At 40.0% G+C, this 17,860-nt stretch overlaps 1 protein-coding gene across 3 annotated transcripts in view; it reads right to left on the bottom strand.

Annotated features, from left to right (window-relative positions):
- AKAP11 (A-kinase anchoring protein 11) overlaps positions 1–15,194 on the bottom strand; it is a 46,139-nt gene extending 30,945 nt beyond the window's left edge. For 2 of the 3 annotated variants that reach the window (XM_039257086.1, XM_039257088.1), the window contains exons 1-4: positions 15,116–15,184; positions 14,495–14,791; positions 3,605–3,733; positions 2,053–2,162 (exon numbers count right to left, since the gene is read on the bottom strand). In XM_039257086.1, coding sequence (XP_039113017.1) covers positions 2,053–2,112 — 60 coding nt within the window. In that variant the 5' untranslated portion in view covers positions 2,113–2,162; positions 3,605–3,733; positions 14,495–14,791; positions 15,116–15,184. Of the gene's footprint in view, positions 1–2,052; positions 2,163–3,604; positions 3,734–14,494; positions 14,792–15,115 lie in introns of all 3 variants that reach the window. The other variant, XM_039257087.1, reaches the window with a different exon arrangement.
- Between the last annotated feature and the right edge of the window lie 2,666 nt (positions 15,195–17,860).

Genomic DNA, 17,860 nt, shown 5'->3' with positions numbered 1-17,860 from the left:
GGGTGGCTCAGTGTTAGGTTACGCTTCTGACTTTGGCTCAGGTCATGATCTCACAGTTTGTGAGTTGGAGCCCCACATCCGTTCTGTGCTGACAGCTCAGAGCTGGAGCCCGCTTCAGATTCTGTGTCTTCCTCTCTCTCTGCCCTCCCTGCATTCCACCCCCCCATACTCTGTCTCTTTCAAAAATAAATAATAAACATTTTAAAAAGTTTAAAAAAACTCTAGCTAGTAAATGTAAAACGAATGATAACATTAGGAAAATCATCCTTTTGCAGCTTTCAGGAAATAACAGATTCTGGGAAGAGTCGTCAAGGATGCCAAAAATATCAGATAAAAGGTAGCTGGAAAAAAGATATTTGCACACAGCCAAATATCACCTCATAGAAAATATAAAATACACTTTTAAAATGGACAGTTCCGGCAAAGTGACTATTTTCATCAACTGATCAATTTTTGTATCACTGATCACAGGAAAACCTGAAATTCTGTCCTCACATCATTCTATAAAGTATTCTTGCCAAAATGCTTAACCTGAATCTAAATCAAGCTTTTATACCTAGCTTCTAGAGTCTGTAAAATGGAGAGGGAAAGAGGAATAAGTTAAATACCACTGTGAGAAAACCAGAGAGATCCAAAATGTGGGACATTGTACAAGAAACTGGTCCAGCCTGTTGAAAAAGTCAGTCTTGAATTTTAATACATAAAAAAAAGAGGAGAAGCTCTCAGACCAAAAATAACATAAATAAGTCATAATCATCAAGTGCAACTTAAGGCCTAAAAGCCTAGATTGAATCCAAAATGGGAATGTGGTTGGGGGTGAGGAGGACTGCAAAAGAGATTTTAAGGGTAATAAACGAAATCTGAGTATGTCAGGGTATTGGATATTAGGGAATTATACTTAATTTTCTGAATGTGATAATTATACTACTGTTAGATGATAACTATATTATTGTTATGTGGGAGAATACTGTTCTCCCTGGGAGAAGCACACTCAAGTATTCAGGAGTGAAGAGATATTAAGACCATAACTTTCAAGTGGCTCTGCCAAAAAGCAAACACACATGTGCATGCACACAAAGAGTAAATAAAACAATACAGTTGACTCTTGAACAACACGGTTTGAATTGCATGGGTACACTTACATGTGGATTTTCTTTTCAATGAACATAGTACAACAGTGTAAGTGTATTTTTTCCTCCTCATGATTTTCTTAATATTTCCTTTTCTCTAAATTTTATTTTAAGAATACAGAATATAATACATCTATAAAATATGGGTCAATCAACTGCTTAAGTTATTGGTAAGACTTCAGGTCAAGAGTAGGCTGTTAGTGGTTAAGTTTCTGGGGAACAAAAATCTGTACATGATCTCTGACTGCACAGGGAGTTGATGCTCTTATCTCCGACGCTGTTTAAGGTTGACTATATTAACAACTGTTGAATATAGTTGGTTCGTATGAAAGTTTACTTGTAGGTGTGCTATGAATTTAACTCTTCTATATGCCTGAAATTTTTCATAATAAAATATTAGGGGAAAAAAGGTCAAGAAATGGAAAGGTTACCAAACTGAAAGAGGGTTCTTCCTCCAACTAAACAGAAAGGATGAGGAATCATATTTATTTTGCTTACTACTGACTATCCAATACCTAGCAAAGCACCTGACATATAATAAACACTCAAATTTATATTTGTTGAATGAATGAATGAATAAATGAAAAATGGTAATATTTGGGGGTAAAAGGTACACAAGAAAATGTATACCTGATGTTTATATTGCTAAAAAATGGAAGATCTTGAGAAGATAAAAGAGAAAAAACTATCTGTTGAGAAGAAATAGGGGGGCATTGCAATCTTTGGGAAGTAAGGTTGACTGTCTTCATGACCTCATATAACTATTTCCATATATGCCAATCTTTGCAAAATTTGAATATTACTAATTACAATATTGAGATTCATTTAAAACTAAAAATATCATAGCTGCTTAACAAGATTTTTAAAAATGATCGTTTTTATTAAAACTATCACTAAAAGAAACTGAACATAGTGAACTTACTTTTCTGACAGATGCTCTAGTCTTCATGTGACTGTTTCTCAAAGTCTGGAAGGTTGCCATAACTATATTGCTGTTGTGTGTAATCAATGAAGAATTAGTCCATAAAACACCTAAAGAAAACACATTAAAAGAAAAACACTGATTTTAGTGAGTAAGGTATTTTTTTCCTAAAACAAATTATTCAAATTCAGTCATTTAACAAAATTAAAACATAAAACAAAAATTCTGAGACATAATAAATTATTGTAAAGTAGCTTACCCTTATTTATTCAATCTCACTGCCTTCGTGGGGATTTGTTTTACACATAAGAAAATACTTGAAAGTCTTAATTAAGAAGTGTTTAGAAAAACTTTTAAAATCTAAAAGAGTGAATATTACAAAAATATCTGAGCCTTCTTGCCTCCCAAAAGTCACTCTAACCCTATGTCAACTGTGAATGTATGAATGCTTTACACTTTCTTATTTCTTGGGTAGAAATATTTGATAATAAATGAGAATATGAAATCTGTGTAGATCAAATAAAATCACACAAACAAAAACAAATTCTTATTTAATCCTATTAACAACATACCAATGAGTAGAGTTAAAAAAACATCCAAGTTAATGATTAATAAGACTACTTACAACTCACATACACACACACACACACCCTGGAACAAACTTTAAAACTAAAGACTTAAACTTTTTATCAATATTATAAGGAAGTACCTTTGAGAGCTTAAATCAACTTAGGCATTAACCACTCAATATTCACATCTGTCCACAGCACCTATCCATTTAAAATCTACTTGCACTTGATGTTACAGATACAGGGGAGAATAGAGCAATACGGCCCTTGGGTTCAGAGCCTTGGAAGGAAAATATTTTATTATAGTAAAGAATGAGAATAGGAACTGAATTCTAAATCCCTAAAAAAATTTGCATCAATAAAGATTTAAGAAACCTATTTATTTAGTTTCAACTAAACTGGCCTTACCAACAATTAACCTAGTTGAGGTTTTCAAGGCATCTCATTAAATGTAAGTTTACACTATGAAGAGATTTATATTCAAAACCAAACATCAACTAGTTTCCAACAGAACTGCAAAAACAAAAACAAAAACAAAAAAAACACCTTAAATTCTAGCGGAGTTCTAATTTTATATTCTTTCACTGCAGAGATCAAATCAAAGTGTGTGTGCATGTGCACACACTCCTACCTCCCTCCAGAAATTTCTAGATTCTAATTTTTTTTATTTATTTAGAGAGAGAGTATGCACAAGTGGGGGAGGGGTAGAGAGAGAGGGAGAAACAGAATCCTCCAATCTGGGACTCAAACCTACAAACCATGAGATCATGACCTAAGCCAAAGTCCCATGCTTAACCAGCTTAGCCACCAAGGTGCCCCTGGATTCTAATTTCTAATGAAGAATGTTGAGGCTATTCTATTTTGAACTAGGATAAATCCTAGTGAACTCTTTAATAATAAAATTTGATTAATGACTAGAATTGAAGTAGGACTGTGAGAAAGGCAAGGAAATTCCCAATAGTACAAGATAACGAGTCATATACCAGGACTCAGAAGAGTGCCGTTTGTGTCCTGTTGTGCCTCTCATTAGCTTTCTTTCCTCCAGGTAAACTGCAATATCTCTGGATCTGTTTCTTCCAAGTACACATCAACTTACTTACTAGAGAAGTTTACTGAAGAATGAAATGGAAAATAATTTATAGGAGGCATTTCGGAAACTATAAATCATAGGCAAAAGAAAAATTAAAATATTTACTTAAGGACCAAAATGATCAAGGAGGCCAAATTCTCAAAACAAGGTATAAATACAAAAGTTTATGTGGCCAAAGCAAGACAAATAATCCTTTTTATTTTTCTCAGAGCAATTCACTCTCCTTTTTACCCATAGAGTTCTGTTCAACTGCCAGAAACTCTCAGAGGCCAAGGGACTTGCCTTAAGTACCACATAAAATACAAAGGCTAACACAAGGGTTCCAGAAAAGGAAATTTCTCAGACTTGGCAACTGAGTCAACAGGCATCTCTCTGGTGGGCAACTGTGTAATGCAAACCTAAACCTTGAAGATATTCCTATGCTACGATGCAACAATTCTACCTCTGGGAACTTGTCAAAGAAAACAAAGATCCTGGAGCATCTAGGGTCCTAGTGAGAGCTGCTAAGGCACCAAGTGCTTTTAAGAGATTGACATCAACATCTCATTTAATCCTTAGGACTCGTAGAGTAGATCTCTTCCAGTATTACAATGAGAAAATCTGAGGAATGGACAAGTGAAGCAACTTGCTCAGGCCCACACAGTAAGCAGCAGAGTGGAGATTCAAATCCAGACCTTCAAACTCTAGCACCCAGGCTCTTAACCAGTATAAAGGTTTGAAAAAGTGTTCATCACACTGTATGCTGGAGAGAAATAAGCACTCTAGATGCCAGAATCAGGAGAGTGACTGAGTAACTGAGATGCAGTCCCTGGTGATGCAAACATGTTAAAAATAACACTGAAGGGGGCGCCTAGGTGGCTCAGTCTGTTAAGCGTCTGACTTCGGCTCAGGTCATGGTCCCCCAGTTCATGGGTTCGAGCCCCACGTCAGGCTCTGTGCTGACAGGTCAGAGCCTGCTCTGGATTTTCTGTCTCCCCTCTCTCTCTCTGCCACTCTCTCTCTGAACATTAAAAACAAACAAAAAGCAACAAAAAAGCAAAAACACATCTCTTCTTAAAAACAACACCAACATGGCCGGAAGGAGGAACAGAGCACAAGGCATCTTCCCCTTCTCCCTCCTGAAAGGGCAGAGGTGGGGAAGGACATGGGAAAAAGCACTCACCTCTGCAGCTGCTGACTAAAGTCAATAATGAGCAATGGCTACACACTAACTCAGGAAAGAAGGTGACCAGTTATTTAGATGAGCTGCTCACCAAAAGGTGCTGTGACATGCTGTGCCCCTGAGGCACACACACACACACAAAACAGTGACAAGGAGGTTGGGGGAGGCCAGGGTGCTCTGAGACAGCATCCCGGATTTGACACCTCTAAGTTACCCCCCGCGCTCTCCCTACAGTACTCCTGAGTAACAGGCCGGGCAGCACACTCTTTTCACAGTTGAGTACTAAAGCAAATAGAATCCAATATTCAACAAACCCATGGAGGAACATTAAAAACACAAAGTAAATATATACTAAAGACCAAAAAAAAAAAAAAAAAAGCCCAGACAAATATAATCATGATAATCATGCCACCCAAAACTCATATAATGTATTTTCAGAACACTACCTCAGAATGTATATTAATAAAAACAAAACTATATTTTGTTCCATATCTTTGCTCATTTTCTGAACCCTACTCCATCACTTTGTGTTTAACTTAATACAGGAGTAAAATATTATGTCGCAAAGGGAAAAATCTAATCTATCAGAGGATCATCTTTGCAACAGCCCATCCAAGTGAATCCAACGTGAGGCAGTGTGACTCATATCTCTGGCAAAGCAAAGAAAAAATAAATGTATGTTTGGAAATAATACGAAGACAGATGGAGGACAAAGAGCAACAGAGCAGAGTTTCTTCACCATCTTATATAATTAGGGAGAACGTAGTTTTAGACAGATTTCACAAGAGGGGCAAAACTACAGTATTTTCCCTTCAACACCTTTGTGTTTTCACTCAATGCTTTTCACTGAACTTTTCACTGAATGTTTTTTTGATTTGTGCCCAATTATGGATAAATAAACAAGAGTCCTAAGCAGGGAATAACTAAGTGTGTTGCTCTACGATCAAAGAAATTAGAGTGAATCCAGATCATTCTTTGAAAGCAGATCAGAGACAAGAAAGTACAGACAGACAAGGCAGACAGCTGAAAAGTAAGCTGCTAGAGCTCAGTGAAGACACAGGATACAAAGACAACACCATGGAATAATTGAAATCCGCTCAGATGCAACAAAAAAGCAGAACGAGTATTGCTAAAAACACTGGAACACCAAGGGCGTCTTAAGAAATATCACAGAATAAAAACAGATGAAAGCATTGGAGAAACAATTATGAAGAGTATAGAAAACAGACAGATGGGGCACTTTGAATAAATTACACTTATCTTAGGATCCTGTGATTTCCCTTCTTAAAATTTATCCTACATACACACTTGCACAAAATTCATAAAGATATATGTGAAAGAATATTCACTGAAATAAAAAAAAGCTAAAAATAATCTAGAAGCCCATCAATTCAAATAAATTATACAGCGTTCGTATGACTGATTTTTTACCAGCTGTTGGAAAGAGCTAGATGAATACACACTGAGGTGACAGCATTACCACAAAATATTAAGGGAAAATGCAAGTTGCACAACAGAGTAAACAGTATGCTCTTTACCTGTCATTAAAAAAAAAATTTGCATACACAACTCTGTGTGTATATTTGCATAGGCCTAGGCAATGCTAAAATGGATAGAGACCAAACTCATGATAGGGGTCATTCATGACAATTGGGACTTATTTTAATGTTATGAAATGTCACATACCTATAATATGGGAAGATGATCCATTGTTAAGTAAAAATAAGCTTCCACATGTTCAAAGTATCCCATTTTTGGGTAAAACCTGTATGACTACATGTGTGTATTTATATATGCAACGTAAAAGAGAACATATACTAAATGGGTATAAACATTGCTTTTTTTTTTTTTTTTTTTTTACCTGAGTAGAAGCAATTACATCAGTTTATTCTTCTGGATGTGCAGAGAGAGGTTCTTTGAGAATCAGAAAACAAGTATTTCCCACGTCTTTCCTCCTCTCATCTGGCCTAAGAAATTTTCAAGTTGGCATCATCGATTTCCTGACGTTTTTATAGCATGAGTTGAGAGAGCCAAGGAATCTCTGAAACCCCTTCCTTGTCTTCTATCAACACGCTCATCCTATCCTGACTCTCTTCCTGTGACACTGGGTCTCAAACTTCAATGCACGTGCGGATCAGCTCATTTCTAACCCGCCCCCGCCCCTTGAATATCCAGATTCCAGAGGTCCACATGTAGCCCTGCAATCTGTATCTTTAACAAGTACCCTCTGTAATTTCCGAATGAGAAACACTTATCTCTCTAGCTATGACATTAGTCTCCTTTTCTAAACTTTTTCACAACTTGTTACTCAACTGCTAACATTTCTCATCTTCATCCTTGTCCTTTGTGGTATTCAGTCTACCTAGTTTTCCTAGGATATTCAATCTCTACCTCTGATTTTAACTGTGCAAATACCTCCCTAATGTCTATCTCCAGTTCAGCGCCTGCACCTGTGTTTCAGTTCCTTAGGTCCAATTTTCTATTCGATACTTTCAACTAAATATCCCAAAATGGGTACGTCCAAAAACTGAATAAAACTCTCTCTAAACAATCTCCTTCTGTAGAGCCAGCAAATCAACTGGGCCAGCAGGCTAAGCTGGAAACTGGTTCTTCCCTCAATCCCTACAGACTACCACATCTAGTCAGTCACCAAATCCTAGCCTGTCACCCGCCTAAGCTTCCCTCAAACCTACCCTCTCTTCCATCAGCTAAACTGTTACTTACTCTTCACGCATCAGTTCAAGGACCTCTTTCCTTGAGGAAGACTTGGCTCATCTTATCAACCCCTCCTTGTCCAAACAGCAGCCACCTCCTTTGTGCTCCCAAAGCAAGGTTTTTTCCTGCTTCCTTCCTCTTGTGAATTTCTTGAGGACAAAAATGTTTTACTGTATTTACATTCTAACACAGAAGGCAAACCAAACATGTCCTGAATTAATATATAAAAAGTCTTTGGAGAGGAAAATATACCTCCAAATGTTTAAATGGGTACTTCTATATTTAATGAATCATTTGTAAGAATCTAACTAAAAGATTCTAGTAATTTCTAATTTTACAATATTTGATAACACAATAAATGCTCCAAAAACACAGGCTGGCCAAATTCCAAATGGCCAAGTGTTAAAGACTAATATTTTGTTAAATATAAATACAACAAAGCAGGGCAAAACATGGAAAACATTGATTTCCAGCCATCAGACCCTAGGTAACCCAGGCCTATGAGTGCCGAAAGAAGGAAAATACTGGCTGCTGGTCACAGCACAGAGGGGAGAATGCCAAGCAGTCTACCAGTCTCGGCAAGTTGCAGAGACAGAGATGAGAGTCTGGGAAGGCCAAGGTGGCTAGAATGCACAGAGTAGGGCACTGGAGAGAAACCTCACAAAGGCCGAGAGCATCAGAGAGTTGCAGAGGGTTCTTCCAGGGCTCTTGGTCAAATACCGATCAATGCCAAGTGTCAGAGGCTGGGGAAATAACTACCAGATAGCAGTAGGCCAAATAACACCTGAAGCCAGACAGGGCTTGGAATAATCTACACTCCCAACAACTAGAGTGGAAAAAAACTGTGTAATTTATCAGGCAACAGACGGGCTCCTCAGAAGGAATTAACCTTAGCTGGGGACTAAGAGAGCACAACAGTGAGCCTTTTCTGTAGTTGCACTGACAAAGCTCAAAAGCAAGAAGCAAGCCTCAAAAACAATCTGTCAGATTCCAAATAACCTGTGATTCCCCCCCCCAACTAAATCCAACACTTAAAAAATACGACAAAACTGAAAAAAAATACAACAAAATCGATCAAGCAACAGCAAAAACCTGAATGGCCAGCACAAAGTCAAAAATTACCAGTGGAGGAGAAAAATATGACCCATAACCAGGAGGAACCAAGGCAAGCAGCACAGACCCAGAAACGACAAATGAGGGAGTGAACAGAAAAGATGTTAAAAGTATACTACAATTATGTTCCATCTACTCAAAAGGGAAGAGGAAAACATGATCATAAGGAGAGAAACAGAAAATGTAAGAGACCCAAACCAAACTTCTAGAGATACACATAAATCTGAAATAAAAACCATACTGGGTGCAATCCACAGCAGATTAGACGCTGCAAGAAAAAGTGAATTTAAAGATGTGGCAACAGAAGCGATCCAAAATGAAGCAAAGTGAGAAGCCTACACACAAATAAAGCAGCATTGGGGCGCCTGGGTGGCTCAGTCGGTTAAGTGTGGCTCAGTCGGTAGCTCAGTCGACTTCGGCTCAGGTCATGATCTCACAGTCTGTGGGTTTGAACCCTGTGTCGGGCTCTGTACTGGCAGCTCAGAGCCTGGAGCCTGTTTCAGATTCTGTGTCTCCCTCTCTCTCTGCCCCTCCCCTGCTCATTCCCTGTCTCTCTCTCAAAATAAAATAAAGACATAAAAATAAATAAATAAATAAAGCAGCATCAGTGACTCAGTGTGAAAGGTGAATATCTGGAATCCTCAAAAATGTGGGGGAGAGAAGCAATATATGAAGATAAAATGGCTCAGAATTTCCAAAAGTTGACCATAAACTGACAGCTACAAGGGAGGTCAATGAACCCTAAGAAAAATGAACATAAAGAAAACCACCCCATGGTACATCATAACCCAGTTTCTGAAAACTAGGGATAGAAAATTCTTAAAAGCAACCAGAGAGAAAAGTATATATTACATTAAAAAAAAAAAAAGAAGAAAGACAGCAGACTTCTTGTGAGAAACTATGCTGAGCCATAAATAAAACTGAGCAACAGCTAAAAACCGTGTCAACTGAGAAATCCATACCCAAGAGAAATATCATTTAAAAACTAAGGCAAAATAAGTGTGTTTGAACTAAAGAAAGGTTTGAGAATTCATCACCAGCCAACCATCAGGAGAATAAAGGTTAAAGGAAATTCTACAGGAAAAAGAACAACAATAACACATAGAAGTCTGAATCCAAACAAAGAGTTTAGAAGGCCTGAAAGGGTAAATATGAGGGTAATAGAAAAACTAATTTACAAATATTTTCTCCTTGTTTAATCCCTTTAAAAATAACTATTTAAACTAAAAGTGTTAACAATGTGTATAATGGGGTTTACAATATACACAAGTAAAATACATTACAAAATAAAACACACAGTGTGGTCAGCTGGGGTTAGAAAACAATGTTCCTACAGTATACAAAAAGTGATCCTGATAAGTTTAAGTCACCTTGTAAACCCCAAAGCAAGCATTAAAAACAAACAACACTTAATAGGCAAACAGTGGCATTAGGTGAAGCTATCTCCCCTTTTTGCAAAATCAGGAAGCTTAAGGCTAATCTTCACCAGATTGCTTTAAGAATGCAATTACATGGGGTGGCTCAGTCAGTTGGGTGGCTGACTTTGGCTCAGGTCATGATCTCGTACTTCATGGGTTTGAGCCCCACGTCGGGCTCTGTGCTAACAGCTAGCTCAAAGTCTGGAGACTGCTTCCGATTCTGTGTCTCCCTCTCTCTCTGACCCTCCCCTGCTCATGCTGTCTTTCTCTCAGAAATAAATAAAATCATTTTTAAAAATTAAAAAAAAAAAGAATGCAATTACATAAGATATGTAAAAACAGTACCTGATAGAGCAGGAATTGATATAGTGGGAATTCAAATGTTTGCTTCTTCCTTAGGAACCAACTTGCTGTTTTACTTCCAATATCTAAAAATACCATGGCTATCAGTTACTATTTTTCCTTTTAAAACAATAATCAACCATATAAAAAGACCTCATTTGTGTCTGACCTAAATGATCATCTATTAAGATACTTGCTTCTCTAATTTCCTGCATACCAACAATAAATACAGCTAAAAAAAAAAAAAGGCAAAAAAACTAAAATCTTCAGGCTGTGCTTCAATGTGAATATGTAGCTTAGAAGTTAATGTTAATCTTCTTCCTCTTCTACATAACTCCCATCTACAAGATTATTTTAACAAAAAATATGTTAAGAATTTTAACCTAGGAAAGCATTTCTCTTTATCAGTGACATCTATGATGCCATGACTCAAAGAGTATACCACTGAAAAGACATTTTAGTAGCTCTTGCAAATGGTAATAAGGCTCTACCATAACCCACCAGTAGCAGGAATGGGTGAATGGATCTACTTTGCAAATGGCCCAGTGCTTGGTACGTATCGGGCAGTCTAAAAGCCTGTGTGGAACCTATTAACTGATAGGCTATATAAGGCATAAAAAAAAAAAGAAGAATGTGAAAGATAATTTTAAGGTTTCAAGCTTGGGGACATGGAAGAGAAGTGGAACCTTTGCCAATTATAGGGTAACTAGAAGACAGTGTTTAAGTCAATATAATATCCAAAAGGCACCTAAAAGATACACATTTAGTTGGGGTGGTCAGAACTAGTGATGTTATTCCAGGATTCATCTATATATACAGAGTCTGAAAACTGATCCTAGAGACTGGGAAAGAACAGAGAAAGATCAAGAAAGAATCTTAGGGGACAACCATGATAAAAGTTGCCAGGCAGGTAAACAAAGAACCATAAACAAGCGGCAGTTTGAAAAGCAGGCAAGATAAAGATTTAGAAGAATTTAATGTCACTGGAGCCAAGAAACAGTTTTATGTCTGGAGTGGTCAACATTAAACTTATAGTAAACTCCTGAGGGTAGAAATGATACTCTTTCATCTCTGAATGCTGCAGGAGTCCATATCGCGGTACCTGCCACACAGAATGCACCCATTTAGGAATAATACTGCATCCTTACACTGTGCCAGGGAGGTACTGCTTAATGGCTGTTAAACAGAATTCACATTTCTCACAATGGAAGTTGCTGTTAATATACCCATCTTACATACAGAGAGACCGCGGCATGAAACATTTACATAATTTGCCTTCACTCACAAACCTAGAATCCATCCTGAAAGAGACCATTACTGAGAGTGTAAATTCAATGCACTACTAGAGGGGAAAAGGCAAACTGCAGGATGTTAATGTATACCAGAGGTACTCATCATTCCTCCCTGTCCATCCCCTCTTTATTAGAGAACTTGCGGTACCGAGTCTAAGAAAGTTACAAACTGTGAGACACACCTAAGTCTCCCCTATCCATTTTCCTATTCTCCTCTTCTCCGGTCCTCCAGCCAACTGGACTACAAGGCATACTTGACCCACAGGATTATCCTTCTAGAAACAGAATTAAGATATGCAGATAATTTGTTGAGAACCATGCTACAACAGAAAAGTGAGTCTGGTGTAGACACCACAGCATACCAAAGTTTCATGCAAACCAAAGTCAGGGGGAAGCAGAAAAACCAAGAGCTTTAAAGAGAGTCAATCTAAAAGAAACTGCAACAGACACAGCAGAGTCCTGAGGGCCAGAGAACAGAGCAGCAGGCACAGAAGACCATGTGCTCCCAGAGAAAAACCAGAAGAGTTGGACTGCATGCAATGGACTTCAGAAGCAATCCACCAAATGTTTTGACAAATACTTTTTTGTTTATTTTTTTTTGAGAGAGACAGTGCGAGGAGGGGAGGACAGAGAAAGAGGGAGAGAGAATCCCAAGCAGAATCTGCACTGCCAGAACAGAGCCCTACACAGGGCTCCAACTCAGGAGCCATGAGATCAGGACCTGAGCCAAAACGAAGAGCCACCCATGCACCCCAGACAAACGCCTTTTTTAACTAAGTTCATTCACATGGGTTTGTGACCCTGCAGTCAAATAATCCACAAGCTATTGAAAGAGGTCAAAGGAAAAACACTGATTGAGCAGCTACTCTGTGCTTCAAAATAACCTTGAGGTATTTTGACTCTCACCATCAGGGATGTGGAAATGGAGGCTCTGCTATATTAAGTAACAGTATATATTAAGTATATTTGCCTGACTCCAAACCCCAAGCTCTATCTTGCCTCATTTTCATTCAAGTTCCACCCAATGTATTCCAGACCACCACACCATTTACCTTATTTTTTCCCATGAAACATTCTCAGATTAATTCAAAAATGTTAACCTTTCTCCTTTTAACCTGCTCAGTCTCTAATCTATTCATTTCAAACATCTTTACTCTAGAAAGTATTTGACAATTAAAATGACCTTTCAAATGCAAGGATGAGTGGCAGCATGAAGGCATTTGAATCTGTTTGGTCCGCTTTAAACTGATATAGTATCTTTTTTTCTTTTCCCTACTTTACCAGTTGATGCACACGTTTAAGTCAAGCCCGAGCTAAGTGTAGATCACTTCCTGACTTGTTCCACTTTAATTCCCTCCAAATGATTGACTCTATTACTAAAATGCAGGCCACTTGAGAGAAAAAAGGACAAACTCGGCTGGCCTAAATAATGATCCTACCCAAAGCTACTTCAATTATTTTTCAAAGGCAAGACAAAACAACAAATATCTACGTCCTAAAAGCTTGAAACCCTTACCAAAAGGTTATAAAGATTAGGAAAAAAATTCTGTTTTTCTGTCCTTGAAAATCAGTTTGCCAAGAGGAATGGAAGAGAACTTTTCAAATCTAGACCAGTCTCTTTTGCCCATTCTCACAGACATTTCTTAAGTTTTTCACATTTTCTCTAAGGTATGGAACGGGATTCCACTGCCAATTTACAAGTGGAAATTTCTCTAAAAATGGCCAAACTGTATCATCTGATTTGATCTGATTTCTTTTTCCATATAGCAAGTTTCTGGAATTAAAAATAAATAAATAAATAAATAAATGTATTATCTTTCTTCCAGTCTCTACAGGTAAAGGAAATTCTTCAGATTCTAAATTTATCCCAAGAATTCAGAAGCTGAAGAAGCTCTCACTGTGGTTCAGGGCCTTCAGGGCCTCCCCTATCCTCAACAACTGAGAAACATCACGGGCCCAGGAGTATACCTCGAGGCCTTCAGCAATAGTGCAGTTATGTGGGTACATACGCTAATCCCTAGTTACCAGTTCAGCCTGGGAAACCATTTGTTCTGACAGCCTTACTTTCTTTGATCTCTCATAAACTGAGCTGTTACTCACAGCCACAACCAACAGTGAAATTCACGGTCAACCCTGGGTACTTCTGTCAAAAGGAACCCAAGAAAGTAAGAAAAACCACGCTACTACTTGAAACGGGGGACTAGATATTTAAAATGATGCGTTAAATTGCACTATTTTAACCGACACTAATCGCGCTGGGAACTGTGCTGTCATTTACTCTAAAATCATAAACAAGACATTAAAATCACCTCTGCATTACTAAGTACCCTGTATTTTGAATACTCTGTATTTTCTATACATTTCCATGACACATTAAAATCAGTATCAGTCAATATAACATCCCTAACAAGGTGGGAAGAAGCTAAGGGAAGCTTACATGTTTTACAAGGGACTGAATAATTATGATGCTGAAAAGAGAACAGAAGTTTTTAACTCTGGTTTGCACTAAAACCATCAGATATGTGTGTCAGCTGTAATTCTCATCCTGAACATCTTAAGCCTAAACCACTTCCAGTTTAATAAGGTTTTAGAGAGGGAAAGCAGAACTGTAACCAAGCTGCACCACGGTAGTGGTTTAGATTGTACTGCCATTGCCATTTTATCTACGTTCTTAATACTTCGGTCACATCTACATATTTTTGTGCAAGGCGGAGTAGGTGCCTGGAATTATAAAAGTATACCAAATCCATTCGGGATTCGGCCGGCCGGCATTGAAAGCATTAACAAACAGCCTCAGAGAAATTTTGACAGCAAATCCAAACATCAACACTCCGAGGAGCTGCTTGACGTCTTCCGCTTCTGTCACAAGATTTGGGTTGTGCCTGGTTCCGAGGCTCCGAGGTTCTGACGGTGAAGGATGCTGCTCGGGGACAAAGTGCAACGTCCTCCTCGGGTATACGCTCCTGTGCGCGCACCACGAACACAAACTAAGCATACGCACCGCTACGCACCGAAGAGACCCGGCTCGGAAGACCGTTCTGGGGATGGAAACTGAGCTTGTCATTCAAAGGGGCTGCGACCCGGCCGCCACACTCCGGACCCAGAAGACCCCGTCTCAAGCCCGAGGATGCCCCCTCCCCCCAGGCCCGGTGCCATGGGATTCCTCCCTCCGCCTGGCTCCTCCCGCCCTCCTCCCACCGCCAAGCGAAGGCGCAGCTCTGGGCAGCCCCGAAATCAGAGCAGGGACTGCAGACACACCGGGGCGCCCGAGCCGGGCCGCTCCAACCACCGCGGCCCCGCACCACGCCGCCACCCCGGCCAACGCGCGGCTTTTGCTGCGTGCGGATCCGCACCCGCCTCACCTGGGGGCCGCAGCCTCCGCAGCTCACAGGCATGTCACCGGCCCGCAACGACCAGTCGCGCGAGCCGCCGAGCAGGCGGGCGCCCCCTCCCGCACCAGCCCCCGGCCCTCCCCCCTCCCCGCCCCGCGGGCCCGCCCCCACCCTGCCCACCCCCGGCTTCCGCCGCCGCAGTTCAGTCCGCAACACCACCTAATCCCCACACCTCCCACTCACTCTCGCGAGAGGGTGCGGCGCCTCTCGCGAGAAGAACTCGGTGACCAAGCCCGCGCAAAAGTGGGTGGGCTTTTAAAAAATGAAAGAACGAGCAGGAAAAACCTTCCCACGTGCTCTGGGGCGGCTAGCGGATCTGCCCCACGCGCCACGTGACGTCCAAGCGGCCTCTCTATTGGCCAGGATCCGCTCAGCCGTGGGAGCTTTAAACTCCAGGCTGACCTACGAACCTGCGGCGAACGTCTTGCGCGCTTCCTGATCCGTTACCTTGGAAACGGTTTAACCCTTTCCTCTGGCAAAATACCCAAGCTTTGGCTGGCTCTGCAGGTTTGGTTTCAGGCCCTTACTCCTCTCTTTCGAACCCGTGGTCTTACCTCCTGGGGTCAGCTGGGCTGCTGCTGCTTCGCCACAGGCTAGCTTCTCTTTCTTCTGATAGCCGGGGTTCTTCCCAAAGCGGCAGCCCCACCAGATCTGACGGCCCTAGTAAGGCTCATCCTTTTGGGGTGGCTCCGCCCCTTCTCCCCAGCATCTCTAGGGAGGACCACTCGCAGCGTTTCAGGCCCACGGCCCTAACCGAACCTGAACAATTAGCATCAAGGGATCTCCGGGCCCTAGTGCTCACCCTTACCAATTTACGCGAAGTAAATCAGGAAGTAAGGCATTGGTCACGGAGAAGCCAAACTCTGTATGAAAAACTAATAAAACTAATGTGTGATTATTTACATTTGCAGTCGGAAGGGCTAGTCCAGTCAAGTTGCACAATCTCCTCATGGACGTCTATCCCAGGGTGGAAATAACTGATAGATGAGAAAGACATTTTGAAGTGTACCCTCATCATGGGTTTTGGACTGTTTGGAAGAGGGGGTAGGGAACCAAAGGTGCATCCATACGTTCATTTCTCCATTCAATAAATTTTTGTTGAGCTACTACAAATGTTAGACACTACTCTAGCTGTCTTTTGAGCAGTGATGAAGACAAATGAGTCTAGGTTCTAGGAATCTTATGGGGGAAAGGGGAAGAAAGAAAAACTGTTTGCCTTAAGCTCAATGCAAAGAAAATACAGTAAATGATGTGATGGTGACTGCGATTGGGTGGCTGCTTGAAGGGCGACCTTGGGAGGAGATGCTTAAGCACTGATTTGCCTAACAGGCAGGCAAACATCAGAAGGAAGAGTCTTCCAGGCAAAGCTAACAGCTAATTCAGAGGTCTTAAATTGGATTCGAGGGGAAAATATGAGAAAGTAAGAAGAAATAGGCTTGGAGAAGTAAACAAACGTGCCAGATCCTGTAAGACTTTGTAAGCTAACAAAGTAATTGTTGGGAATTTAAATGCAATGGAAAGCATTGGAGAGTTCTAAAGAGTGGAGAGATACCTATGCTGTATTGTTTTTTGTCTTTAAAGCTCTTCCCTGCAGAGAACTGATTTTAGGTTCTGTAACTCAGCACTTCTGAGGAAGCAAGGAGATTGAGACTTGTAGTGCAAGACAGACAGAATCCTGAAAGACTTCATTTCCAGTGACCTTGGCATTCCTCTTCTAGAATCCGTTTGGTCAGAGCATTGGTGCTGTTTAATGCCTTTTGTTAAAAACATCAGGCTACCTTTTGCGTTACTGCTATTTAATGACAGTAAAATAAATAAATAGAAATTATTTTGTTACTTGGGAAAATGAATGTCCCAAAAAGAAAGGCACATTTGATTTTTTTTCCCCATCCATTTACACCACACAGATAACCACCTCTACTGTCTATTCCTAAAGTCATTTCTAGGGAAAACACAACGTAAAGTGATGTTCAATGCAGATATTTATTCCTGAGTGTAAGATTTAAAAGGATAGAAGTTGAAGGCTAGAAAATGAAGATATTTCACTAAAAGAAACAGAAATCAGGAACAAGTTCCAACTGGAAGACCTCTCATTAACTGCCAAAGCAACCAAATCAAGGTTTCTTATCATTCCTGAGTCTCAACTTCCTCATACATAAAACAAAGCAATTTAACTAGCCTACACACAAAGTGCTTAAGCCTGAATTACACTTTGGCATGCACACACCAGTAAGACGGAAGCTGGAAAGGGAATTGTAATAAATTTTTGTAAAATCTAAGAGAGTCAGTAGCACAAGCCAAATGAAATTGGATTTGCGTGTGCATACACCACACACACACACACACACACACACACACACACACACACGCCCGCACGCACGCCAGCTGAGGAACTATGAAACTGATTACTGCAGATACCAGGAATGCTTCCCTAAGAAATCTTGGCCTTCTCAGAGTGTGAAAACGGAAGCATTGTCACCTGCTCAACCTCATATTTCCTGTAGCTATTTGGAACCTATGTACTATTTAATAAATAATGGTTCACATGTTCCTAGTCAAGACCTAAGAAATGGAAAATATTTAAAAGATCTGAGGCAACATTTTAAAGTTAGGCTAACACTTTAATTTTAATGAAAATAATATTTCAAGGGACATAGTAGGGTTATTTTTTAAAAGGAAAAAGGCTCAAAAGAGAAAAGTTCTTATCTTAACAAA

Source organism: Hyaena hyaena, unplaced genomic scaffold (assembly GCF_003009895.1).
Source record: "Hyaena hyaena isolate Hyena2069 unplaced genomic scaffold, ASM300989v1 scaffold_598, whole genome shotgun sequence".
Taxonomy (NCBI): domain Eukaryota; kingdom Metazoa; phylum Chordata; class Mammalia; order Carnivora; family Hyaenidae; genus Hyaena; species Hyaena hyaena.
This window is presented reverse-complemented; position numbering and strand designations above follow the sequence as displayed.